This window comes from Gymnoscopelus microlampas, assembly GCF_963454915.1.
Source record: "Gymnoscopelus microlampas genome assembly, chromosome: 17".
Classification (NCBI taxonomy): domain Eukaryota; kingdom Metazoa; phylum Chordata; class Actinopteri; order Myctophiformes; family Myctophidae; genus Gymnoscopelus; species Gymnoscopelus microlampas.
The window spans coordinates 40863795-40891783 of NC_139954.1; the positions used below are offsets into that span (position 1 = coordinate 40863795).

The window sequence follows — 27989 nt, forward strand, 5'->3', positions numbered from 1 at the left end:
TGTCAAGGACACCCAAAATTATATGTATTTGGCCGCGGACCCCCATCTCAAGATGTTTTGTTCCAGGGACCTCAGAAGCATAGATTTGAGTTAACAATGTTTCGCTTTAAAAATATATATATTCAAAGGTTTGCACAAAAAAAAAAGCAGATCTACGAGCTCATTGCGAGGCACAAAGTGAAACGCTATAAGCTTGTATATCTACTCTTTTTGAATAGCCGAAGTATATCATGGTTAAAGTGGTTACAATGATTGTGACACTATATTAACTCATTTTGCTGGGGACCCCTGAGGGTCCCTGGACCCCACTTTGAGAACCACTGCCTTACAGGGCACCCTATAGCATGGATTAAACATGGCCATGGCGCATGGTCTTAACCTTTGTGCCGTGGGGTTGTGTCCAGCGTAATGGTCCCATCTAGAGGACGCTAAAAAGGTGGGCACTATGTGTCTGCAACCGGTACTCAGGGTTACATTAATAAAATCAAGAGTGTCGGGTGCCATCACCTTTAGAACTAGGTTGCAATTGGCGTAAGGCGCAGCCCCTATCTAAGAGGCAGAGAGCTGAAGACGCACAGCATGCTTTTCTGATCTCGTGCATGAAAGTCAAAGCACGCAAGCTTGAAATCTACGGGAGGAGTAGCATTAATAATGCGATATGATGATGTCAGGAGACGCGGCGGAAACAACACCCCTCTGCTCAACCGAAACATGAAACGAGAGAGATGTCCAAATTCAGTGCATTGACCGTTACTGGGGTCAGAATCACTGTAGCTTAATGTCTCGTGTCCCTCTCTCTGTCCTCGCAATGACAGGGCTCTCCAAACTCGCACCGAGCTGAAGAGACATTCTTGTGTTTCATTTATACTTTAGTTGTGCACCTACTACTCTGCTAGAGTTGCACCGAAAATATCTGATCTACAAGTGAGATACATTTGTCGTACGAAGAAGTATATAGGGTTTGAGTGGTTAAGAAAATGTGTGTCGTGTCCCCCTCCTCCTGTTTTTGTTTACAAATTGAGCCCATTTCCATTAGGCGTCCGGGATATCCATGGTTCTCTGCTTAATATTCCTCACCAGCATGCAGAATGGGAAATTGAAAACTTCGGGGAGCTGGGCAGCGGTAGGGGGGATTAATCCTGCGCCATTGAATCCCAACCAGCGCCATTGTTAAAGGCAGCTCTGCCATGATAATTAACCCATTCAATACGGGAACGCATACTGTGTCATTTTAGATTTTTAGCTATAACTTTTATACTTTGGGATATTCAAAAATAGCAGATCTATAAGCTCATAGCCCGGCACCGAGTGCCGCGCTACGAGGTTGCCATTTCTTTTTTTTTTTACGTGATTTTTTTGCTAATCTTTTAATATATATATTATTTAAAGCGAACGTTGAACTCAAATCTTTGCGTCTGGGGATGTCTTCTAAATCCTAACAGTTTTTTTTTTTTTAAACGTATGTTGCTATAATATCAGTGGTTTTCATGTCAAGGACCCCCAAAATGATATGTATTTGTCCGCGGACCCCCCCCATCTCAAAACATCTTGTTCCAGGGACCCCCAGAAGAAAAATAATGAGTTAAATGTATATATATATATATATTCAAAGATTTGCACAAATGTTCACAATTTTATATAATAGCAATACAAGCTCATAGCGTGGCACTTAGTGCCGCGCTATGAGCTAATATTTGCTATTTTTTAATAGCCAAAGAAATCTAAAGTGACACATATGCGTTCCCGGATTGAATGGGTTAAGAGGGAGAAATGACTTTGGGTTGAAAACAGCTTTGAGAAACAGCTGGCCACACGTACACACTCTCTCTCCCACTCAGCCACTCTGAGGGGTAAGACTGCGAGACGGAGGATGTCATCGCAACAACAAACTCGCTTCTAACCCCACCACCCCCGCTCTCTAACCTGGGAGGAATGGAGAGATAATTACTGCCTTTGTTACTCAAAACCAAATGGAACACTCCTTTGGTCGCTGTGGGGGCCGAAACCTTGTATCTCCGCTATTTCATCTTTTTCATAAGTGCCGTATATATTTTAGACTTTGTTGCATGAAAAAAGTCGCAAAAAAATGCCGATTTACAAGCTCACAATATGTCGCTTGGTGACACGGCGTGAGCTTGTAGATATGCTTATTTTTATGTTGAAATAATGTTGAACATTTTCACCTAAAATTGGAGCACAAATCCTGTTTTCCATGTCCTAAAATGTTAACAGGTTTTGAACATACACGGTTTCCATCTGACAGCGACGATTTGGAGCAGCGGCGGTGGTTGTAATAATGTTGCACAGATCTCTTCATAGAAACTCTTAATTTACCTGTCATACCGAACAGGAAGAGCTGAAAGAAGTTACAGTGACTTACTGTAAGTAGTGGTTATTAGAACTTGGGTGATGAGTCACTACAGGTGGCTATTACATTTTAATGGACTTTTTTTTTCATGTTTCCCACTTTAGCTCTGTTACCAGGAGAGGTAGGTAGATAAAGAGCTAGCTTAATCCATTAAGACAGGGAACGCATCTGTGTCATTTTAGGATTTCTTTAGCTATTCAAAAATAGCAGATATACAAGCTCATAGCGTGGCACCGAGTGCTGCGCTAAGAGCTGATAGATCTGCTATTTTCTTTTTATCGTGCAATTTGGCCAATTCTATCAAATATCTTTGAAAAAAAACGTATCTTGCTATATCAGTGGTTCTCAAACGTTTTCATGTCAAGGACCCCCAAAATGATATGTATTTGGTCGCAGACCCCCATCTCAAAATATTTTGTTCTAGGGACCCCCAGAAGCAAAGATTTGAGTAAAATATTTTTAAAGATTTGCACAAATTTAAGATTTTTCCAAAAATAGCAGATCTACAAGCTCATGAGCTATGAGCTTGTAGATCTGCTATTTTTGAATAGCCAAAAGTATTAAATAATGGTTATAGCTAAAAATCTAAAATGACACAGTATATGCGACCCGGATTGAATGGGTTAAATTGGCTGTTTCCTGCGCCTTTACTTTACCCTGTTGCTGGGCAGAAAAAGAAAGAAAGAAAAAGCCCTGGATCAGGGCACACTTAACGCATCGGGTGCCAGCATTTTATAATAACAGATTACGTTCGGTGCCGAAATCTCACCGTTGAGCTGCGTAGCGCTGTTTAAGCTGTAGACTCCACAACGTGCATTCCATGAGAAAAAAAAGTATGCCTCCATTTTGCCCGATGGTACTGGCTAACGCCTGGAACGATAACATCGCTCACGCGAGTAACAATGGCGGAGCGATCGTGCACACAAAATGAGTCGTTTTCCCCAGAGTAAAAAGTTTTGGAGTTATAGGGGTTTTAGAGAAGGAAATAGAGCGGAAGCGGATGTGCGGCATGTTTTTTGACACGATGATGCATCTGGCCCATCCTTCTCAGATTCACCGTGGGTGATCACAAAGCTGCTCCAGCCCCTCCCGTATGAAAAAAAAAGAAAAAAAAGACACCAAACACGGTTCGGACCGTGTTCGGCACCAGAGCGCTACTATGTGAAAACACGGTCCAGACCGTGTTCGGCACCCGATGTGTTAAAAACAATCTCGAAAGCTGGACACCGATCTGTCTTGTGGTTGCGAAAATGGTTTGGTGTGGTTCGGGGGCAACGGTGCACCTGTGGCCCCTAGAGGGTGCTATCCTCATGGCAGACCCCTGACTAGTATTGTTTCTGCCAAGTTTGGAGCAGATCGGAGCAAAACGTATGGTAATTGTTCGGCCCGGCCCAGTAGGGCCCAGTTAGGGCCTAGCCTTAACCCTTTAAAGGGTCTACACCATGAATTTTAACTTTTTCTTCATTTTTGTGTGTTTTTGGTCTCCCCCACCTCTCTTCTGTTCCAACAAATACCCGACTTCGAGCATGCAGGCTTTCATAGGCTATCTGTGGTTTTTATGTAAATTGGTCTGAAAACAGTCCGTCAGATTTGTTCCCCCACCCTACGTCACGTCTGGGAACAATTCCTCCCGTTTTTCAGTTCTAACCCCCCAAAAAAATCCCCCCCAAAAAAAAAAAAAAAAAATTCATTTTTTTTTTCTTTTTAATTTGTTCTTTTTTTCTTTTTTTACTTTGTCCACACAGAACCAGGACATAACATGCATACAAACTGGCTCAATAGCGCCCCGTGCTAAACAGGACAATGTGGTATTGCAGGTGAAAGTGCTTTATAAGCCAGAGAGAAGTTAGTTGGAATGAGTATATCTGAGGTTTGATTTAGGCTCAAACCTTTTGAAAAACGTTTGAGGGACATAAACAATATGATATCAAATATTATTATTATTTTTTAAATTCATGGTGTAGCTCCTTTAAGACCGGGAGAAGCATCTGTGTCATTTTAGATTTCTTTGGCTATTCAAAAATAGCAGATATACAAGCTCATAGCGCGGCACCGAGTGCCACGCTATGAGCTTGTAGATCTGCTATTTTTGAAAAATATTGAAAATATTTATTTTTTATTTTTTTCAAAAAACTGTTAGGATTTAGAAAACAAAATTAAGAATCGCCTCAGGTCTTAACACATTGAGTGCCAGGTTTTTTTAAAAACAGGGTACAGTCAGTGCCTGGATTTTTAACCATTTTTTAACCTTTTTCAAGTAGTCACAAAATATTTTCAGTGATCACCGTCCTCACGGTGATCCCCTCATTACACACAGAGGTCTCGTACAATCGGGGGGAAAAAAAATTAAACATTCGGTTATCCGTTCCATAGTTTCAGCCAGTTGAAAATAGTCAAAAATAGTCAAAAATACATAGTAAAAACAAAAGTACACAGGAGCCGAGATACAGGCTTTTGAAGTCATAAGTTAACCAGGAAGTGGATTAAAGTCTAAATCTTCAAAAAATGATATCTCCTGGTGCTGTTTTTTTTCCCAAAAGATTATGAAAAACGGCCCGGACCGTTTTTGGCACTCAATGTGTTAATGGGTTAATTTTCAGGTCTGTTGAGAACTCTAGTTCTTACCTTGATGCCCACATAGTCCACAGGGATGATGGGGTTCTCCAGTGAGGGCAGACTGGCCTCGTCCAGAGGCTCTCCCACCATCACCTTGGTGGCCACGTTGATGAAGTCCACCCCGATGGTCTTGGACACGAAGGGGAAGGAACGCGACGCTCGCAGGTTACATTCTATCACCTGAGAGGCAAGGGAAACAATCCACAATTACAGACAAGACAAGGTATATCCAGTGGTGGAAAGTAACTACCGGTAAGTACATTTACTTAAAGGACGACTTCACCCATTTTCAACCTATCTTCATATAATTGGTCCTCACTAATACTCATGATAAAATGGTACAGTACCATTTTTTTCTACTTGGTCTGTATCTCGTAGGAGGGCTGTGGACAGTCCAGAAACCGTCTACTAAACTAATCATCATTAGGCAGGATTTTTTTTCCATCAAGATTTCAAGTTTATTATTTAGATTTTTATTAACGCGAGAACAATGGCTTCTATTATTGCATTGCAACTTTCCAGGAATAGAAAGCCTGCAGTTTCTATTAGCTTGGATTCCTCATCGATGATGTCACTGGTAGACGGTTTCTGAACTGTCCACAGCCCTCCTCTGAGACACAGACCGAGTAGAAGAAAATGGTACCATTTTATCATGAGCATTAGTGAGGACCAATTATATGAAGATAGGTTGAAAATGGGTGAAGTCGTCCTTTAAGTACTGCACTTAAGTACAATTTTTAGGTATTTGTACTTTTTCCAATTTCCAATACTTTTACTTCTACTCCACTACATCTCAGAGGCAAATATTGTACTTTTGCTGCACTAGAATTATTTGAAAACTTTAGTTACTAGTTACTTTTCAGATATAAATTATGATATTATGAAACATGCATTAATCACTTTAGCCAAATTGTATACATAGGCTATTTGAAAATAGCTGATCTACAAGCTCACAACGCGTCGCATCGCTTGATCTACAAGCTTGGCTATAAAGTTTTTGAACAGAGCTTAAGTGGTTAAATAAAATAAAGTTCACTTTAGGTGTATTTTCGTTTTATTACTTTGTGTATAAGTACATTTTTCTGTAATAGAAAATGTAATCAAATCAAAGATCTTCAAATTGATTAGAACATTTTGCAATTTTCTGCACAAAATATCACTCAAAACATCAGTAATCAGTGCTCCAAAATCCGTAGCGGACACAAAAACCTGGCGCCGGTCGGACTCAATCCAAAATAATGTTGTTTTCGGCAAAACAAATTAAATCAGTTCTCATTAATCACAGGGAGAAGTAGTTTAGACGTTAGATAATTGCAGGACTTGTCGGTTTATAGCTGTAAACAAGACACACAAACACCTCCATGTTCTCTCTTACATTTGCACACGCAGTATCCGCACAACACACACACACACACAGGTTTGTATTACTATACTTGTGAGGACATCAACGCTTTAGGACAGCCATTTTATGAATGTAATTTAAAAATATATATATTTTGCCATTTCATTGGGCTTATAGATCGGCTGTTTCTCGGTGCACGACACTGGCACACAACTAAGTATAAATCATGTTTAACTCTAATTCCAATCCCTAAACCTAACCTCTAAATGACTAATCCTAACCTGAATGTTTTTCTAATCAAAAACGTATCTCTAAAAACGTTTTTTTTAACTATAAAACAACCACTTGTGTTGGGAGGAGGACCAGGAAAACGGTCCTAACAATGTCTATTTCTTCAACTTCTACTATACTTGGTCCTCGCAAGTATAGTAATACAAACACACACACACACACACACACACACACACACACACACACACACACACACACACACACACACACACACACACACACACACACACACACACACACACACACACACACACACACACACACACACACACACACACACACACACACACACACACACACAGCTGGCTGATGTATTTGGGAAATCACCACTGAAGGCAATATTGATCATGAAATCCACCCCAGCTTTGTGTAATTCATTGCGGGCATCACGCGGTTATTTCTGCTCAGCGGCGGATTGCTTTTGCCTTGACTTTCGCCGTGAAAATGTCCATCCGTCATTTGGTCACGGGACCGAGAGCACATTACTTACCATGACATCGTTGCCTTTAACCAGAAATTGAGTGTTAAAGGGCCCGGAAATCTCAAATGCCTGCGCGATTCTCCGAGTGGCAGTCTTCACCTGTGTGTGTGTGTGTGTAATGACGAGGAGAGAGAGAGGAGAAAAAAAAGAGAAAAAGGCAAAATATGAGGTCAGCTGAGAACGCGTTTATATCATTTGCCATGACGTTGCAGTCGGGCAGAAACCTTGTATCTCCATTTTTCAACTTGTAATGTTTCCTTTTAGTTTTTTTTGTTAATTAATCTCTACTTCATTGTACAAGAGTGCCATGAAAAAGTAGCCAAAACAGCTGATCTATGTTGACCATCAGGTCAAAATCTTTGTCAGATCCTGAGACATGACCTTGTTTGACACAATCTAAATGTCTCAATGCAAACAAAATGCAACCACCCCGATTGCATAAGTTATATTAACATACTCTACCATACAGATTGGACAAAATTACATTTTATTCATTAAAAAAAAGTTACATAGTGCCACTTTAAGCTTGTAGAACAGATATATTTTTGAAAGTTAAAATGAATGTGGCCAAGTCTTTCGGTTTTATGAATATTTAACCAGTGAAAAAGGTATTAACAAGAGCTTGCGACTAATGGATAACTACATTGGATACAATTTCTTTTTTTGCCATTTCCTGAAAAGTGACTATTTTCCATAGTATGCGTAGAATGAAGGGTAACTGATGTGACACGTCATGCTTGGAACACACACAGTCCATCATAGGCTCCTGTCGAACAGAATATCAACTGAGGCAAAGACAAGGTTTAAATAATATTACACACAGTATAGTGCCACTATAAGTGCCACTATAACAGTTTGGTGAAGTTTGTCATATTCTTTACTTACTGTAAGTAAACGTAGCAATACCACAATATATACCACAGTACTTCAGTAAAATTACAAAAGTAATATACACTTACAGTGCCCAAGTAAAAGTATTAAAAATTGTCAACATTTGTCAAAGGTTTTTGAAAATAGAAGAACTACAAGCTCACAACACGCGTGTTGTGAGCTTGTAGACCATCTATTTTCAAACTATAAATTAGGGCCTAAATTGGTTAATGTACAGTATGTTTTGTAATAATAATATAAATCTACAAAGTAACTACAAACTAATTGTAGAGGAGTAAAAAAAGAAAGGGGCAATATTTACTTGCGTAAATGTAGCCTACTCAGTTATTTACTGTATGACATTTGGTGTGAGCATACCTTCTCTAGCGCCCCCTGGCTGATGGACTGAGTAGGCAGCATGAGGGTAGCGTCTCCTGAGTGCACTCCAGCGTCCTCCACGTGCTCCGTTATGGCGTGGCACAGCACCTGTGTGACAAAACCACTCCTTTATGACACGGCTTCACAGATTTATGACATGGCTTCACAAACTTTTTCAAGTCAAGGACCCCCAAATTAATATGTACCCCCCCCCCATCTGAAAATATTGTGTGCCATGGGCCCCCATAAAAGTTTTGTGTAGTTAAAATATGTATATATAATTTTCAAGATTTTGTGAAAATAGTCGGCTATTTTCAAATAGCTGATGAATTGAATATAGAGTTAAAGTGGCTAAACTAATTGTGATGCTATCAACAAATTTTGCTGGGGACCCCTTGGACCCCCCCCCCACAAGGAGTCCTGAGGGTGCCCGGACCCCCACTTTAACTCATTAAGACCTAAGGCCGTGTTTAAAAAATTCTAAATCCTAACAATTTTTCGAAAAAAAATAAAATGAAAGTATTTTCACGATTTTTCAAAAATAGCAGATCTACAAGCTCGTAGCGCGGCACTCGGTGCCGCGCTATGAGCTTGTAGATCTGCTATTTTTGAATAGCCAAAGAAATCTTAAGTGACACAGATCACGTTCCAGGTCTCAATGTTAAGAACCACTGCTTTATGACGCACTTAAAGATCTGTTATTTTCGGCGCAACCAAGTATAAATCCTCCTTTAGAGAGAAAGGCAAAGAGTTCCTCTCTATGGAATCCAAAATGACTGGAATCAGCCGTGGTGACTGAGAACTTTGAATCTGTGACACTGCACCGAGGGGCTGACAACCCGACCGGCCACCATCTTTATAATAAAAGAATGAAATATGAGACTTTGTGTATGCGTGTTCTATACCCAGACAAAAAGACTGATTTAGGAGCACACAAGGACTGTAATAATGACCCCAGACAGAATCGTTTAACCCATTAAGACCGGGAAAGCATCTGTCATTTTAGAACCACTTTAACCAGTATCTTATACTTGGGCTATTCAAAAATAGCAGATCTACAAGCTCATAGCGCGGCACCGAGTGCCGCGCTATGAGCTTGTATATCTGCTATTTATTTATTTTTTATCGTGAAAATTTGAAATCAATCGTGAAATCATGAAAAACTGTTTTAACTCAAATCTTTGCTTCAGGGGATTCTACAAATGTCTTCTAAAAAACTGTTTTTTTTTTTAAATAAAAAAGTTATGTTGCTATAATATCAGTGGTTCTCTTTGTTTTCATGTCAAGGACCACCCAAAATAATGTATTTGTCCGCGGACGCACCCCCATCTCAAAATATTTTGTTCCAGGGTCCCCCAGAAGCAAAGATTCTAGTTAAAAATGTAATTATATTCAAAGATTTGCACATTTTCACGATTTCTTAAAAAAAAGATAGCAGATAGCTTGTATATCTGCTATTTTTGAATAGCCAAAGAAATCTTAAAATGACACAAATGCATTCCCGGTCTTCATGGGTTAAAGAGTACTGAAGCTTTTTTGCAGCAGCCTCCTGCTCTGCCCAGACTATGTGTGTGTGGATAATGTCAGCGTCAACAGATAAAACACCCTGCTATTCACCCGCAGGAAAAAGCATTTGCGTTTCACTGCTCCGCCGTGTCATTACCTCATTTAAACTGCTGCTAATCGCAGCATTCATTAGTGCACTTTGGATGGAGATAGTAATTAATACTCTCTCTCTCTCTCTCGCGCGCGCGCTCTCGTACACATGCGCATTCACACAGACTGTGGTCAGGAATAATGAGAGCTGTTTGGCATTCACACCGTGGTTGTGTTAATGTGATATTAGAGAAAGGAAGGGAAGTGGTCCGGGGGAAAAGTGAGAGGAGACGTAAGGCCAAGACAAAAAAAATAAAGTTTACTTCCCGTATCTACGTGGAGTAGATGGCCGCTTTTTTAGGAGACCGGAAGCGGGTTGGAGTCTATTATTTCCAATGGAAGAGTGAACGTGAACACAGCTTCTGAACCATTCTTTAGCCCGATTGACTAAATATTGGACCCGATGGTCACAAGCAAGCCCTGCGTCACGGTGGGGCGTGAGGGGGCCGTCTCCCCCTCAACCGGACCATCTCGCCCCCTAAATCAAGACTGCCAGTTTAAAAAAAGGAAATCTGGTACTTTTTAATTACAGTAATAGCGTTTCGGCATCAAGCCTTCCTCAGCATATTAAGAAAGTGGTCAGTTGTGTGTAAAACTAGGGACTGATAAGACAGACAGACATGACAAGGACTTAAAGGTAGGGTAAGTGATTTTCTTTGGTTAAAGATTTTCTTTAGTTTCTTTGGTTCAAATGGACCTAACGGGTCCATTTGAACCCTCTCAGAGTTACATTAACATTGATTTTACAATATATATTGGGATCCCAGAGATAGAAATGCCATTAAATGTGGGTCCGTAGCCTAATGCATGTTAAACTGGGGGTCTTAAAATTAAAATGGTTGAAAATCACTGCTAGAGCCGTAAAAATCTTCTCTTATGGGGGGTCCTTGGCATATCTTTTTAAATGGGGTTCCGCAGGCTAATAAGTGCTAAGTGCTAATCCTTGACATGAAAAGGTTTGAGAACCACTGCCCTACGGTAGAGGTTCTCAAACTTTTTTTAATTACTGTATAAGGACCACCTTACAATGGACCCATAAGGGTCCATTTGCTTCCATCTGTACACTCTCAAGAGTTACAGACTTGTAAAAGGTCTATTTAGAACCACCTCAAGGAACCCAGAGGATTCCTGGACCCTCACATTGAGAACAACTGCTTTATGGGTCTGTAACTTCGAGGGGACAAAGGGACCCTGGGTCCATTTGGTAATAAGAACGATGGCCGCGGCAAGAAACTGATCTCAGGTTGTTGAACATGCAGCGATATACCAAACCCCTGAGGCTCTTGTGTCTGGTGGCTCTCGTTTTTTATCGGTTTAACATGAAAAAGCCATATGAAGACATGCGTGAACGCCACCGCTGCTAAAGTGCCTGTGTATGTGTGAAAAAGTGTACCACCGCTACACATGCTGCATAACAAACGAGCCTGTGTGCTGAAAACATGAAAACGCACTCGCTGCAGAGCTGAAGTGAAGTACTTACAGCATGCATAACTACACACTACTATAACTACATGCATAACTACACGCTGTCATTACTAGAAAGTGGGAGTCAAGCCACAATGTTGTACAGATGATAGTGCTCATGTGCCACTTAATTTTGCTCATGTAGGTTAATCAAAAAAAAAAATCAACGTCTAGATATTATGATTATATATGTTACACATATATATGTGTGTTTGTTTCGTGTTAATTTTGTTGACTAATATAATACAATATTTTCATACTTAGTCGACTAAGACTAGACAGAGGGCCCAATTTTGGGCGCCGCCTTACCCATTTATCCCTTAACTTCTTTGCCATTTTTTACTATTTTTAAAAACATTTTAAAATAGTTCAACTAGCCGATCTACATCGACACGTTGTGAGCTTGTAGATTGGGTAGTTTTTGGTTGGGTTTTTAATTGGGTTTAAACTAGGTATGGTAATCTTAAAATGTATTTGTAGGCAGTTGTATGTTCTCTCTGTTTTGTCATGTTGTTGCTGTGGTGTATTTGTATGTGGGACTAAGGATGGGAATTTGTTTATATTTATATATTTATGATATCAACACGTTGTGAATTGTATGTGATCTGAAAAATATAAACTCTGTCAGAGCCGCACCTCCTCCTATTCTCCGCTCAGCTCAAGGTTTAATGCATTCCATTCTCCCCATCAAATCTATCAGGCCTGTAATGTCTTTTCACAAAAAAAGATGAAGGAGATTACTTGTACTTTCTTTTTTTCTCTTTGTCTGCGGGTTTGCTGTATTATCTGTCCCACCTCTCCATTTACACAATGAAATGGTGGGAAAGAGTGAATAATGCCGTGGTTTACAGCGCGGTATGATTGATAAGGGCCACCGAGTTAAATGTGAAACGTGGAGATTTGAATAAAACAAGGCAGAGATAACCCCCGTTATACTCGGGATGCTGAATTACCGTGAAAAATTTGGGCGACATTATATAGAACAAGATTTATACAAACCACTGGGCGGGCCAAACAAAGTGCTGAACAGCGGATTATGAGTCACTGAGGTTTGCGCTTTATATATAACGTTGTGCTGTCGGGAGGAAACCTCTTACCTCCATTGTCCATATCCATGTTTTATGTTTTCGTAAATTAACGCCCTATATACGTCATTATACTACAGTGTCACACAAAAGCATCAAAAGCAGCAGATCCGCAAGAAATGCGCCGCAAATCGGCGCGTTGTAGATCTGTTCTTTTTTATACTTTTTAATTTGAATCCTGAAAAGTAACAGTTTTGGACATATGAGGTTTCCACCCAACAGACTAAAACAAATAACTAACTGCTAATACAATACGTTCAGCCCATGACAGTTTAAACCTACTATCAGCTGGCACACATTAGTCAAACGGACCATAATATGAATATTGTCGATGTCGGCTGGAAACCTTGTACTGTATGTCCAAAACTGTTACTTTTCAGTCAATTGGAAGAAGAAAAAATAATAACCTGTGTTCCAATGTAGTTATTATTTAGTCAAAATGCTCATGTTGGTACTTTGCATTGGTTCAATGTCTCAAACCCACAAACACACGTGTACAACTATCTCACCGGGCGTGACATTGCGACGCGTGGTGTCGCAAAAAGTTGAAATACGGAGATACAAGGTTTCTGTCCGACAGCACCGATATTATGGTCAATGGGGCCATGCATACTATGTCAATTACTGTGCATACAAAGAAGAACCAACACAATAATAGTAACGTCTCACCTTGCCAGCTTTGGCTACAGCATCCACCTCCACTTCTCTGGCGCCGCGGATGAACTTGGTGATGACCACTGGATGCTCCTATAGGGACAGAGAGACAATAAGACACGGCGGCTCGTCAACAAAACCCCAGGAGAGACAGTGGTGGAAAAAGTACTCAAATTCTTTACTTAAGTAAAAGTACCAATACTGCAATATAAAAATACTCTGTTACAAGTAAAAGTCCAGAATAAAAAATGTACTTGAGTAAAAGTACAAAAGTATTGGCATCAAAATGTACCTAAAGTAACAAAAGTAAAAGTACTAAATATTTGTAAATAGCCGATCTACAAGCTCACAACGCGTCGCGATGCGACGCGTTGTGAGCTTGTAGATCTGCTATTTTCAAATAGCCTAGGTTTAAAATAGGTTTAAAGTGGTTAATGTATGTTTCATTATATCTTAATTTATATCTGAAAAGTAACTAGTAACTAAAGTTTTCAAATAATTGTACTGGAGTAAAAGTACAATATTTAAAAGTATTGGAAATTGGAAATACTCAAGTAAAGTACAAATACCTCAAAATTGTACTTAAGTACAGTACTTAAGTACAGTACATGTACTTAGTTACTTTCCACCACTGCAGGAGAGACAGTGGTTGACTGTGGTTTTCAAACTTTTTCATGTCAAGGATCCCCAAATTAATAACCGATCTACAAGCTCACAAGTGTCACAACAACACTACGCTTTGAAAGCTTGTAGATCGGCTATTTTCTGCAAAGGTCTTCTGCAGAATACGAACAAGGTTTAAGCTGTTAACGACATTTTTTCTCATTCAGTGCCAATGACGTGTAACACGTCAAAACGGTGTTTTCAATGGTTACGCGAGGTGGCGCTGTTTGCCAACCTATGAGTGATCCTATGACTTCTGGAGAAGAGTAGATCCGGAAATAATGCGATCACAACAAACCCAGCCCCGTCCGATCTAATGCTCAAGTACATTTTTCGCTGCTTTCTTGTTTTATTTTTGTCGAGAACAAGCTATTTTCAACGGCCAATAACCAAAGAACGGAGGGTCGCGGGGAGACACTCCTCGTCTCTTGCGACACTCATTCTGTGGCTCTTGAAAGGTTAGTAAAAATGCTCAAAAACGCTGCCACTGGCTGACTTAATAAATTAATTAATTCCGACACTCAATGAGTTAATTGCATTCAAATGTCGTTCTTATGATGTTTCTTTCGCACTTCTTCATGTTATGTGTAAAACACTCTTATTGAAGTGTGCACTACAAATAAGCGTAAGCGTAAGCGTGTGTGTGTGTGTGCGTGTGTGCGCGGCTGTGCGCGTGTGCGTGCGTGTGCGCGCGCGCGTGTGTGCGTGTGTGTGTGTGTGTGTGTGTGTGCGTGCGTGCGTGCGTGTGTGTGGGTGTCCTCCAGTGTGCCAGGTGCTCTAGTGCCACCCAGAGGGGCAGTGAAGCAGAGACATACAACACTATAGCCAGCAGCCATGCCAGCTGCTAGTGATGGCTAATTGAGAGCAGAGGGAGAACACGAGAGAAGGAAGCGAGAGAGAGTGAGTATTATCTGTGTGTCTATGTGTGTGTGTGTGTGTGTGTGTGTGTGTGTGTGTGTGTGTGTGTGTGTGTGTGTGTGTGTGTGTGTGTGTGTGTGTGTGTGTGTGTGTGTGTGTGTGTGTGTGTGTGTGTGTGTGTGTGTGTGTGTGTGTGTGTGTGTGTGAGTCACTTGTCCAGAGGCCTGAAATAAAGCATAACAGAAGTTACACTTAAGAGTTTAACCACTTGAACCCAGGCATCCGTATTGTGGGAGAGCCTTCCGCACAATAACAGAAAACAGAAAAGACACTAGCATAAAGCCCTGAGGGACTTCGCTCAACCATATGAGGTTTAAGTGGCTAATGTGAGAAGGTGATGGCTGCTAAAGAGCAGCAATACGTCTCCCCTAGGCCCTTCCTCTTTATTTACCTCTATCTCAGCCATTCCCAACATGTGGGTCGGGGTTCACTGGTGCTCCGTGAGGATATTGCAAGTGGGATCCCAAATAATTGGCAACGTCTCCTAAATCCCAACAGTATTCTGAAAAATAACACCCTGTGTGAAGGAAGCGGTGCCTTTGGGGCGGGCCTTAACTCATTTCAATGTGTCCCTATTGGTGGTCTGAGTCCACTTACCAAATTTGTACTTGGGAGCATGCTGCAAACTGGAATGATGGCTGTTTAAAGCCCAGCCAATGGGCAGACAGAGGGGGCGGGGCTTAAGTAATGACAGTTAGTCCCTATTGCTGGCTTTAGTCCATGTACAAAATTTGTACTCCATAGCATGCTGCGAACTTGAGTTATGGCTGTTTGAAGGCCAGCCAATGGGAAGACAGAGGGGGCGGGGCTTCAGCAATTCATGCTGGTCCCTATTGGTGGTCTAAGTCCACATACCAAATGTGGACTTGGTGGCATGCTGCAAACTGGAGTTATAGCTGTTTAAAATCCCGTGCTCATCCCGTGCTCATACGGGCGCGGGGGGTCCCTGGACCCCTCTTTGATAACTTCATCAATTCATGCTCGTGCCTATTGGTGGTCTGAGTCCACATACCAAATGTGGACTTGGTGGCATGCTGCAAACTGGAGTTATAGCTGTTTAAAATCCCGTGCTCATCCCGTGCTCATACGGGCGCGGGGGGTCCCTGGACCCCTCTTTGATAACTTCATCAATTCATGCTCGTGCCTATTGGTGGTCTGAGTCCACATACCAAATGTGGACTTGGTGGCATGCTGCAAACTGGAGTTATAGCTGTTTAAAATCCCGTGCTCATCCCGTGCTCATACGGGCGCGGGGGGTCCCTGGACCCCTCTTTGATAACTTCATCAATTCATGCTCGTGCCTATTGGTGGTCTAAGTCCACATACCAAATGTGGATTTGGTGGCATGCTGCAAACTGGAGTTATAGCTGTTTAAAATCCCGTGCTCATCCCGTGCTCATACGGGCGCTGGGGGTCCCTGGACCCCTTTTTGATAACGTCATCAATTCATGCTCGTCCCTATTGGTGGTCTAAGTCCACATACCAAATTTGGACTTGGTGGCATGCTGCAAACTGAAGTTATAGCTGTTTGCTTCTTTGCCGTGCTCATCCCGTGCTGAAACCGCCGGACGGACGGACATACAAAAGTCAAAAGCCACGTATAGAGCGGTTGGCACCGCTAAAAACGTATGTTTCTATATCAGTGGTGCTCAGTCTTTTTCATGTCAAGGACCCCCAAAATTATATGTATTTGGCCGCGGACCCCCCCATCTCAAAATATGTTGTTCCAGGGGGTCCCAGAAGCAACGATTTGAGTTAAAAATGTTCGCTTTAAAAAAAATATATATATATTCAAAGATTTGCACACATTTTCACGATTTTTCAAAAATAGCAGATCTACAAGCTCATAGCGCGGCACTCGGTGCCGCGCTATGAGCTTGTAGATCTGCTATTTTTGAATAGCCAAAGTGTAAAATAATGCTTTTTAGCTCAAATCAAAAAATGACACAGATGCGTTTCAGGTCTTAATGGGTTAAGACTGGGAAATGCATCTGTGTCTTTAAGATTTCTTTGGCTATTAATAAAAAGGCAGATCTACAAGCTCATAGCACGGCACAGAGAGCCGCGCTATGAGCTTGTAGATCTGTCATTTTTCAAAAATCGTCAACAAATCTTTGAATATATCTTTTGAACATTTTATCTCAAATCTTTGCTTCTGGGGATTCTGTGGATTCTACAAAATGTCTTCTAAATCCTAACGTGAATCCTATCCTGTTGCTATCAGTGGTTCTCAAACTTTTTGTCAAGGACCCCCAACATGATATGTATGTAGCAGATATATGAGCTTGTATATCTGCTATTTTTGAATAGAAGTATTTTGAATAGAAAAGAAGTATAAAATACTGGTTATAGCTGGCATCTAAAATGTTGATGGATGGTGTCAGGGCATTCCATATTTTCGTGGCAGAGGCTCTGCGTAATGTCTTTAGGTTCAAGCCTGCTGCCGAGCCAATGAAACGAAGCTATGGGAAAATGAACTGTAACAGGAAATAGGTATGCCACCTTCTGGAAAGTGGAACTACTAGTGGCTTGGTATGGACACCCGGCCAAGCCAGAGGGCTTGTGGAGGATTTGAAAGCCTAGCCAACCACAGCGAGCGGGCATGGAACTTTTAACCCCCGCAACCCGAGTGCCCCCACACACACACACAGTTTCTGTTGGAGAAACGTTGGATCTCACCTGGGAAACTTGAGTGGCCTCCTCCAAAAAGCGCTTCATCTCCACCTCTCCGTACACTACGTTCATCGCAGATCCACTGTAGACGCATGGCGAGAGGAAGCCGTGGCAGGAAGGAAGGAAAGAAAGGAAAGGATAGGAGTAGAGAAGAGGGAAAAAAAACAGTTATAGTTAATTGCGCAAACCACTTATTATCTCCCTGTTGCATCACATGCAACAGGGAGGGGTTTGAAACAGCCCAGAGAGGAAGAAAGAAAAGGAGAGAGAGGTGAAATGGAGAGATTTAGGTCACAAAACACTCCAGGGTCTTCAGAAATCAGTTCAGAACTTAGTCATTGAAAAACAAGTGATTTAGGTAGATTTTCTTTGGTTGATGCGTTAGTTTTAGGAAGCCAATTGTACCGGCGAGGCTAATCCACCTGATTTGGAGACAGATAGAGCAGGGGTCCCCACATTTCATACATGCCAAGGACCCCCAAATAAGCTTACTTTAGGCTGGGGCTACAGCCCCCTATAGCGAAATGCCTTTCAAAAAAATAAAACAATAAAAACAGTGGAAATAGCCAATCTACAACCTCATGATGTGACGTACTGTCAGCTTGTAGATCTGCTATTTTTTCTTATTTTTGAATTGAAATTATTCTATTTTTTATATTATATCATTCTTTTTTTAGCCCCTCTCCCCTCCTCCGAGACATTGAGAGAGGGGAGCAGAGACACAGACAGACAGACAGACAGACAGACAGACAGACAGACAGACATGACAGGAAAGAAAAAGAGAATAATTCAATTCTTCAAAAAGTGTGACAGGGTTAATTTCGTTCCCATTTTGGTTCTTCTCTGCCTTCAATTTTCCATTGATGCATATCGTCTCTGTCGGGTGGAAACCTCACATGTCCAAAACTGTAATTTTTTGGGACATGGATTCAAATTCAACAGAAGCAAAAGTAGCAGATCTGCTACTTTTGATGTGTTTGTGCGACGCTGTGGTACGATCAAGTAGGGCTGTAATTTACAAAAAGGACACCAAAAGTTAAAATATGGAGATAAGAGGTTTCTGCACTACAGCAACGAAGTTCATTACTCATGACTCACACACGTTATAACTTTGCATGACGCACACGCACAGTGGGTACTTGCATTAATGTGCTCCCCGGTTGGCAAATTGATATGATTACGTTTTCTTTTTACATGAACACTTATCCCACATGATTAACACATGAATCATCACAGTCTGTATAAAGACCAGTGGTGGAAGAAGTACTCAATAGTTTTCCTTACTTGAGTAAAAGTAGCATACCAGTACCACCACTCTCTGTATATTCAAAGTTTTGCTTCAGTAAAAATACAAAAGTATGGAATCAAAATATATTTACCTAAACGACATGCGATGCATGTGCTTGGTTATAGAAAGCTTAGAATACTTTATAGGCAGCAGTTAAACGCACAGTATCACCAGTTACTTTCCCCCAAAGACAAAATGACTGACTATATTTGTGGGGGGGGGCAGGAGTGCGTGTGTGTGTACGTGCGTGTGCGTGTGTGTGTGTGTGCGTGTGTGTGTGCGCGTGCGACTACACATGTGGAGTTGTCTGTGCAGACACAGGCCGTGGAGAACACTCCGAAACGATTAGCTAGTATGTCAGGGTGAGAGCTAAAAGCTGTGGGTGTGTGAGAGGAGTGCAGAGGTCTGAGTTAGAGTCCACATTACTACTGGAGAGGAGAGGAGAGGAGAGGAGAGGAGAGGAGAGGAGAGGAGAGGAGAGGAGAGGAGAGGAAGAGGAAGAGGAAACAGTTTACCTCAGAACGTAGGAGGGTCTCAGCAGACAGGGGTAGCCCACCTGGTTGGCGAAGGTGAAGGCGTCTTCCTGGAATGGGAAAACAAGATGAACAGGAGTTGCTGGAAAGGTTTCTTTGGCTCTGTTCTGTATTCAATCGATTCAATTCTCACCAGTGACATCTAGGACAGGCTGATGGGTTTCTCTACACTTGTATTGTAAAAGTGAGATGGATAACCACTTAAACCAGTGATTATCAACCCATTTTATGTCAAGGACCCCCAGTTTTATATTGTTGCTGTCAGGCAGAGACCTTGTATCTCCATATTTTGTGTGTTTTTGTTTTTGTATTTATTTATTTTTTTGTAAATGAATGCCTCACTTCATCATACATGAGTGTCACACAAAAGTAGTGAAAATAGCCGAGCTTGTAGAGTAGATCAGCTATTTTAATTTTACATTTTTATTTCTGTAATAATCTATATATATAATCTATAATGATAAGAAAGGAAAAAATGTGCCTAATTTTCAACATGCGACAATGTCGTGCGACGAAGTATGAATCGAGCTTTAGGCCACAAACATCTTTTTAATCTCCGGGGCACCAATCTACACTGTAAAATGTAAAAAAATTGTATTCAACTCCTTACAAGTCAATTTGGTTCCATTTCGACAATCTTGGAATTACAGACCTGTGGGGGTCCATTGACTTAAAACTTATAGCCTACACTTCGTTGATCGGGGTCCCCCAAGGACCTCTACTTGGTCCCCTCTCCCTCTCCCTTCCTCCACTTTCTGTTCTCTCCATCATTACCTAGCGTTCACTAGGCGAGGCGGAGGGCCATTAACAGCAACGCCGTGTCCCGCAGGCGCGGCGGGCTGGGCTGGGCTGGGCTGGCGGGACCCCAGCCCATTAAAAAGAAAACTGTGTCTTTGCTGATCAAGGAGGGGAAGGGGGGGGTTTGGGCCGCAGCACGCATTAAAAGACAGGCTCCGGAGAGTGTATTTTCCTTGGCCCTGTGCTCTCTCTCCTCCTCCTCCTCCGCACTGTGGCTTTTCCAACGCCAGTTTAATTCCCTCCACCGCTCTGCCTTTTCCCTGGAAGCCTGGGAGGGAAGGCGAGGAGGACGAGCGCTAATGGAAGAGACGCGCTCCGGCGGCAGGCTCGCCGTCGACATGTTTCAGCACTCCGGGACGAGGCTCCCTCGGTGTGTGTGCGTATGTGTGTAAAAGTGTGTGTAAGTGTGTGTGTGTGTGTGTGTGTGTGTGTGTGTGTGTGTGTGTGTGTGTGTGTGTGTGTGTGTGTGTGTGTGTGTGCGTGCGTGAGGATGGGACTAGGGCATGGGACAGAGAGAGATACTAAACGGCAAAATAGTGGTATCGAATATCACAATTTCTTTTACCAATTACCTCGATATCGATATTGTGACAACAACAACAATTTTCGAATAATAATGATATTATCTTCATATAATGTTATAATAACAATGAAACAATTTAAAATATTAGAATCAATAGAACAAGAAATGAGCAGAATAATTGCTGAAAATTATCAAGTAATAACCCTAGATCAATAATTATTATACATTTCCTCTTTCCTGCTACGGTTGTTATCTTTTGTAGCATAGAGTGCAGGTACTTTTACATGACTCCTGCATTTTATGATTCTTGCTTTCACCACATTTTGTCCCACATACGTGTACAAATGCTTTCCATCATGGCTCTGTATATATATGTAGTTACCAGAGAGCTGAGTGCCCTCCAGGGGGCCTGCGCCACACCGAGCTCATCCAGGATGCTGGAGAAGACGGAGCGCTCCTCGGCGCGGTCGATCTGGAGCGGACTGGTGCCCAGGATCCTCACGCCGTTCTGGTGCAGCGGCACCGCCAGGTTGTTGGGAATCTGGCCCCCCACGGACACTATGCTGCCAGAAACACCCTGGAGGAGGGGAGAAGATGGGAGAGATGGAGGTGGAGTTAGCATCAAACAGCCTTATGAAACTCAATACTTTTAGCATATTCTCTGTCTGATCTGTGAGTCCATCTTACCCTGGGAGGAGAGGAGAGAGTAAATACACTTTTACTGCTCCTAGTATTGATGATTTTCTTGTATAGTAGTGTATGTCTATACGTCTTGGTGAATTGAAGAAAAGACATTTAGTACTTTTTCCACCACTGGTTATGTCACAAAAAGGGACAGTAACCGACTGAACAAGTACCAGCGCTGAACGCAGATTCACCCTTCCACAACAGCCCTTCATGCTGACAGCCATGAAGCTGTATAATGACGCCGATGCTCGATCCACCACAGGGCGTCCCGGACGCCCGGTCTGTGGTCGTTCTGGTCATTAATGTAGTTGCCATGTCCCTGCCATGGCAACTACATTTCCCTCGTGGGATCAATAAAGATCGACTATCGATCTATAAATCCCGGGTAAACAAGTGGTGTAACCTGTTGCCGCATCTGTGTACTGAAGCTGTGGATAACCATATATACTCACTGCTATAATCATTATTGCTATACTCTGCCTATTCAAAAATAGTCGATCTAGAAACGAGCTTGTAGATCTGCTATTTTTGAAAAATCGTGAACATTTGTGCTGCTGAAACAATGCCATGCGAGACACTTGATCTGACTGGGACGTGCAATGGCATTATCAAGACAGACAAACTGACTGACTTTGTGTGTGTGTGTGTGTGTTGTCTTTAATAACACCGCTACCCCCCAACCCCCCTTTTCCCTGTCTGCTTGATCCGAGGGGGATGCGGTTTCCACGGCAACGCCAGGTCGTACCTCTTCATTATTCATGGCTCTGTTCCGCCGCTCCTGTCCAGGCTTTATCTGCCTGCTCTAATGCTCTGTTTATTACACACACACACACACACACACACACACACACAATACACATCTGTATTACTATACTTGTGAGGACATCAACATTTTAGGACAGGGATTTTATGAATTCCATTCTTTCCGTGTTTTCCCCCGAATTTTTTATTCTAGCCCTAAATCCGGAAATAGCCGATCTACAAACGGGTCGCACTCTGTCAGCGGCACCGGTGCACAACTAACTATAGTTGTGCCCACATCTCCTAAACCTAACCTCTGATTGTCTAATCCCAATCCTAACCCCAAGGCCAACCTGAATCTTTTCTTAATTTTAAGTGCAACTCTTCAAATGTTATTTTCTAATCATAAAACAGACATTTCTCTTGTAATAGTAAGGACGAGGAAAACGCTCCTCAAAATAAATATTTCTCAAATTCTACTACGACCCTCACAAGTATAGTAATACAAGTACACACACACACACACACACACACACACACACACACACACACACACACACACACACACACACACACACACACACACACACACACACACACACACACACACACACACACACACACACACACACACACACACACACACACACACACAGTGTGTGTAAGGGGAAAACGTGGCCATGAGAGAGGAATGATGGTAATGTTATCTGCCTGAACAAACAAACACTTAATCACACTCCAGATCCCATCGCTACATTAACTGGATTACAATTCCTCCGGAACACCAGCGTCCATGAATATTAGCACACACACAATAACATGCACACACACACACACACAAAATACTAGCTCAGAAATAAAGCTTATATTCAGGGCTTTGAGCATGTTCTGAAATACCCAACGCAGAACACACTAAACAACACACACACACACACACACACTCTCACACATACACACACACACACACACACACACCTTATTTCTATAGCTGGTTATAGCTACGGTATACAGCAGAGGTTCTCAAACTTTTTCGTGCCAAGGACCCCCAAATTAATATGCATGTGGCTGCTGACCCCCACCTGAAAATAATGTTGCGCCAGGGACCCCCAGAAGCAAAGATCTGTGAGCTTTGAGCTTGTAGATCTGCAATTTTTGAATAGCCAAAGTATAAAATATGGTTAAAGGGGTTAACACGATTGTGACGCTTTATGAACTCATTTTGCTGGAAGGACAATATGAGGAACAACGAGGAACTATAAGAGTTTCCATGGACTACAAAGCTTGGGAAATGCTTCTATTATCCTGGTATCCCCCCAAAGGACCCTTGGGGGTCCCCGGACCCCACTTTGAGAACCAATGGTATAGTGTACAGTAGCCGTTAACTTTTAGAACCTCATCTCTGGAAAAGCTCCACATTTCCCCTGCCTTATGAACTAACAGTTGGTTGGCTAGTAGAGCCGAGTCATCTTAATCGGGGAACGCATCTGTGTCATTTTAGATTTTAGCTATAACCATTATTTTTGCACTTTGGCTATTGAAAAATAGCAGATATACAAGCTCATAGCGCGGCACCGAGTGCCGTGCTACGAGCTTGTATATCTGCTATTTTTGAAAAATCTTGAACATCAATTTCAATCAAATCTTTGAATATTTTTATTTTATTTTTTTATCCCATGATTTTGTAACCCTTTTTTTTTCACCCGGTGCCAATTTGAAGTGATCCTGGGCGCTACACTCCCCCCACAGCCTAGGGAGCCCAGGGCTGAGCTCATGCCTCCTTCAATGCATGAGAGTCAACTGGCCTTCTTGTCACCTGACAGGGGGGAATATTTATTTAAACAGGGGGGGGGGTTCCTGGAATAACATTTAAAAAAACATAATTTTGGGTGGTCCTTGACAAGAAAGGTTTGAACATCACTGATATAGCAACAATAGTTTTTCAGAAAAATTAAGACGACATGACAGTTACAAATGTTCGCTTTAAAAAAAATATATTCAAAGATTTGCACCGAGTGCCGCGCTAGGATCTTGTAGATCTGGTATTTTTGGAATGAGCTTGTACTACAGCTATATCTAATATCATTGCAGAAAATAGCAGATCTACATGCTCACAACGCGGCGCAATTTGAGAAGCGTTGTGAGCTTGTAGATCGGCTATTTTAAGGGTGGTTAACCAAATGAACCCTAGCGTCCTAGACAGAGACAGGGACAGAGTGTGTGCGTGTGTGCGTGTGTGTGTGTGTGTGTGTGTGTGTGTGTGTGTGTGTGTGTGTGTGTGTGTGTGTCTACAAAAAACGTAAGCTCTTAAATCTAACATACTGCACGCAATGACAAAAATGTCTCAGGTTTGAGTCCAAAAGTATGCATGAGAAAGAGAGAGGTTGAACGGTGTTTGGGTAACTTCTCACAGCCTGGCCGCGTAGCCACTACTTTCTCCGCTTAGTAAATATATATACGAGTCAACAGAGAGGATATGGATATTATTGCCGGCCATGTTTCATCCATGCCGCTGTGAGCAGAGGATTTGTTTTTGCCCGACGCTCGGGAGACGAATGGCTCGCGGTCCGGCGCGTTTCTGTGGAAACTGCTTTAAGTTGCAGAACATTTGGCAAAAACATTCTCCTTTCTAGGATAAGTCATTTTTATAAAGCTATTCTTCAAGGCAGCGGCTGGCAGCGGCATTTTCACACATCACTGCAAATCAAAAAGGTAAGCAGAAGAGGAAGTAGCAAGTGATCCATTTAAGAGAGCCAGGACCTTTTCAAACCAACACTCGATTTCATTTATTATTTACAGAAAAAGACTCTCGCAGAGGAATGAAGTTCATTCTAATGCTATCGCCTAAAACTAATAGCCCTTAGTGGGATTAATAACAAAGTCAGTTGAATTTGAAATATTGAAGGGTCCTTCCTAAAGATGAAATCTAATAATTGTTTCATTACCAATTTGTGATATGTGTGTGTGTGTATGTGCCTGTCTTGAGTGTGCCTTACTTAAAAATAGCAATACCACAATGTAAAAATACTCTGATATCACCAAAGTTATATAGTATAAAAACTTTTTCTAAACTAGCCAATCTGCAAGCTCACGCAGCGCATTGCATCGCGAAATCCGGCCCTCACACTTACGTCGCACTGCCGATCCGACCACTGAGTCATAGACACAGTGCCCCCAGATGGGTACAATGGGTACCCATCTGCCCCCAAATGGGTATCCATTGTACCCATCTGTCTGTGTCCCTTTCATGCAAATAGCAGATCTACATGCTCACAACGCGTCGCATCGCGACGCGTTGTGAGCTTATAGATCGGCTATTTTCAAATAGCCCATGTATAAAATAGGGCTGAAGTGGTTAATGTATGTTTTATAATATAATAACTGATATCTGCAAAGTAACTAGTAATAAAGTTTTCAAATATTTGTAGTGGAGTAAAAGTACAACATTTGCCTCTGAAATGTAGTGGAGTAGAAGCTAAAGTACAGAAAATTGGAAGCACTCCAAGCAAAGTAACAATTCCTCAAAAGTGTACTCAAGTAAAGTACTTGAGCTAATGTACTTATTATTTACACCACTGCACTTTTGCGGCACTGGGCTCTGACCTCCTGCTGAGTGATGTCCAGAATGCGCTCCAGGGTCAGCTCCTCGAAGTAGAGGCGGTCGCACTCGTCGAAGTCGGTGCTGACCGTCTCGGGGTTGTGATTGACCACCACCGTCTTCTTCCCCAGCTGCCTCAGGGCGCGGATGCTGGACACCGCGCACCAGTCGAACTCCACACTGCTCCCTGGTGGACAAGGAGAGGGGAGGCGGTCACTTTAGGGCTGTCGGCTGTATGCACAGCAGCCATATTAGAAAGAAATTGGGCCTCTTCCTTACTTTGTTCACAGGTGTTACCAATGATTCTAATGAAGGCTCTGTTCCATTTATTGCAGCACAGTGGTTCTCAAACCTTTTCATTTCAAGGACCCCCATAACTCTGAGAGTGTACAAATGGAACCAAATGTACCCGTACGGGTCCATTTGGTTCCATTTGTACACTCTCAGAGTTACACCCGTAAGGGTCCATTTGGAACCCCCTCAAGGAACCATGAGGGTCCCTGGACCACACTTTAAGACCCACTGGTGTAGCCGAGTGTTTCCAGTGAGCCAACATGACACAATATCAGCACCCTGACTCTATTTGACCAGAATGGAACAGAGCCTTCATTAGTATCATTGGTAACACCTGTGAAGGAAGTAAGGCAGAGGCCCAATTTCTTTCAAATATGGCTGCTGTGCATAGAGCCTATTATGACATTTTACACAATGATTAATTATCATAAAAATAATTGCGATTAATGATTTAATTGTGTTGTTGTCGTTGCAGTTGAAGACTTTGAAGTTGCACAGGGCAGATATGACAAATAACCTATTCGTCTTCTGTGAAAGTAAGTGAACATTCCGTGAAAATAGTCGGAAAATAGTCTTGACGCGTTGTAAGCTTGTAGATCTTCTATTTCAGTTTTTTTTTGTATTTGAAAATGTATGAACATTTTTCGACAGGGGAGCGATTACAAGTAAGACGCGCGAACGCTGGAAGCGAACGCAGCCGGACTGTGTGTGTGTGTGTGTGTGTGTGTGTGTGTGTGTGTGTGTGTGTGTGTGTGTGTGTGTGTGTGTGTGTGTGTGTGTGTGTGTGTGTGTTTTGACTGCACTCTGGCGCCACTCTGTTGGTTGCACACAGGCAGTGCAGTGCACACATACTGCACACAGACAGAGACACAATGAGAGCAGAGTTTCATAGTATGCTCCACTTGGGCGGAGGCGCCGCCCAATGACGATTCCGCAATGACGATCCCAATGACGATTCCGCGTTCGCAATGACGATTATGCAAAAATAATTGCAATTTATCTCAAATAATTGCGATTAGACGAAATCTTATGTAATAATTGTGACAGACCTACGACTGAGAACTTGAATCCTTGATATATTTTGTTGTGTGCGTTACAGCATACAGACAACTTATGTACACAAGTTTCCCCACATCCAACAAACACATTTTTTTTCCTCAATAAAATCCTTAAAACGCATATTTATTGGTAGAATTGTCCTTGCTAGTGAAACAGGAGATTATTTATTTTCCTTTTTACACTTTTCCAGAAACAAGAAAAGGCATAATTATGTCATATTATCTAAAGCACCGAATGCCAGTCCTGTCATCTCTTTTCAGTTTGTTTTTGTGACTCTGAAAAGCTTTTATTTTATGAGCAATAGCCGCCTAAAATCCAATTTCTGTCAGTTTTTGAGTTGCACGCGTCCCTCCCAAAATGTGGCCGTCTTCATCAATTTCGGCATCACTGAATTCATTTCATTCGTGTCATTTCTATTTATTCTTGAGCTGGTTGAGGGCTCTATGTTGCACAAAACACACTACTCCACTGCAGCTTTTAACCCATTCAATCCAGGAACGCATCGGTGTCATTTTTAGATTTCTATGGCTATTCAAAAAATAGCAGATATACAAGCTGGCGGTTCATTGACATGAAAAAGTTTCAACATAAGTAAAACATAATAATAATAATAATAATTTTTAAAAAAATGATATATATATAATGATTTGCACATATTTTCACGATTTTTCAAAAAAAATTGCAGATCTACAAGCTCGCTATACGTCCCCGGATTGAAGCCAGTGTTTATAAAACTTTATCTCATTTCAAGGACCCCCAGTTTGATGGCAGCCGAAAGATATGGGTGGGCCGCCAACACATTGTAGATTTTCAAACGAGCCCTGATCCAGAAGAGATGGTGAAGGGTAAAGGGTTTTCTAGTCTCTCTTACCTATGTGGTACGGTCCACAGCCCAGAACCATCACTCCATGGTCTGTGAAGTCCAGGTCATGCTCCTGTTGACATAAAGACAAATGTGTCACATTCAGGTTACCATCCTTAACTTTTGTCCAAACTACTGATCAAACTGTTT

The 27989-nt window shown here is 42.0% G+C and overlaps 1 protein-coding gene across 1 annotated transcript in view; it reads right to left on the reverse strand.

The window, feature by feature from the left end:
- The window catches only part of cps1 (carbamoyl-phosphate synthase 1, mitochondrial), a gene marked incomplete at its 5' end in the record, with an annotated part of 84353 nt that overhangs the window by 27014 nt on the left and 29350 nt on the right, over positions 1-27989 (reverse strand). Inside the window, 9 exons of the mRNA XM_084084274.1 lie at positions 4994-5164; positions 7108-7197; positions 8347-8454; positions 13221-13298; positions 17466-17541; positions 19263-19330; positions 20984-21178; positions 25630-25811; positions 27849-27912. Coding sequence (XP_083940400.1) covers positions 4994-5164; positions 7108-7197; positions 8347-8454; positions 13221-13298; positions 17466-17541; positions 19263-19330; positions 20984-21178; positions 25630-25811; positions 27849-27912 — 1032 coding nt within the window. The remainder of the gene's footprint in view (positions 1-4993; positions 5165-7107; positions 7198-8346; positions 8455-13220; positions 13299-17465; positions 17542-19262; positions 19331-20983; positions 21179-25629; positions 25812-27848; positions 27913-27989) is intronic.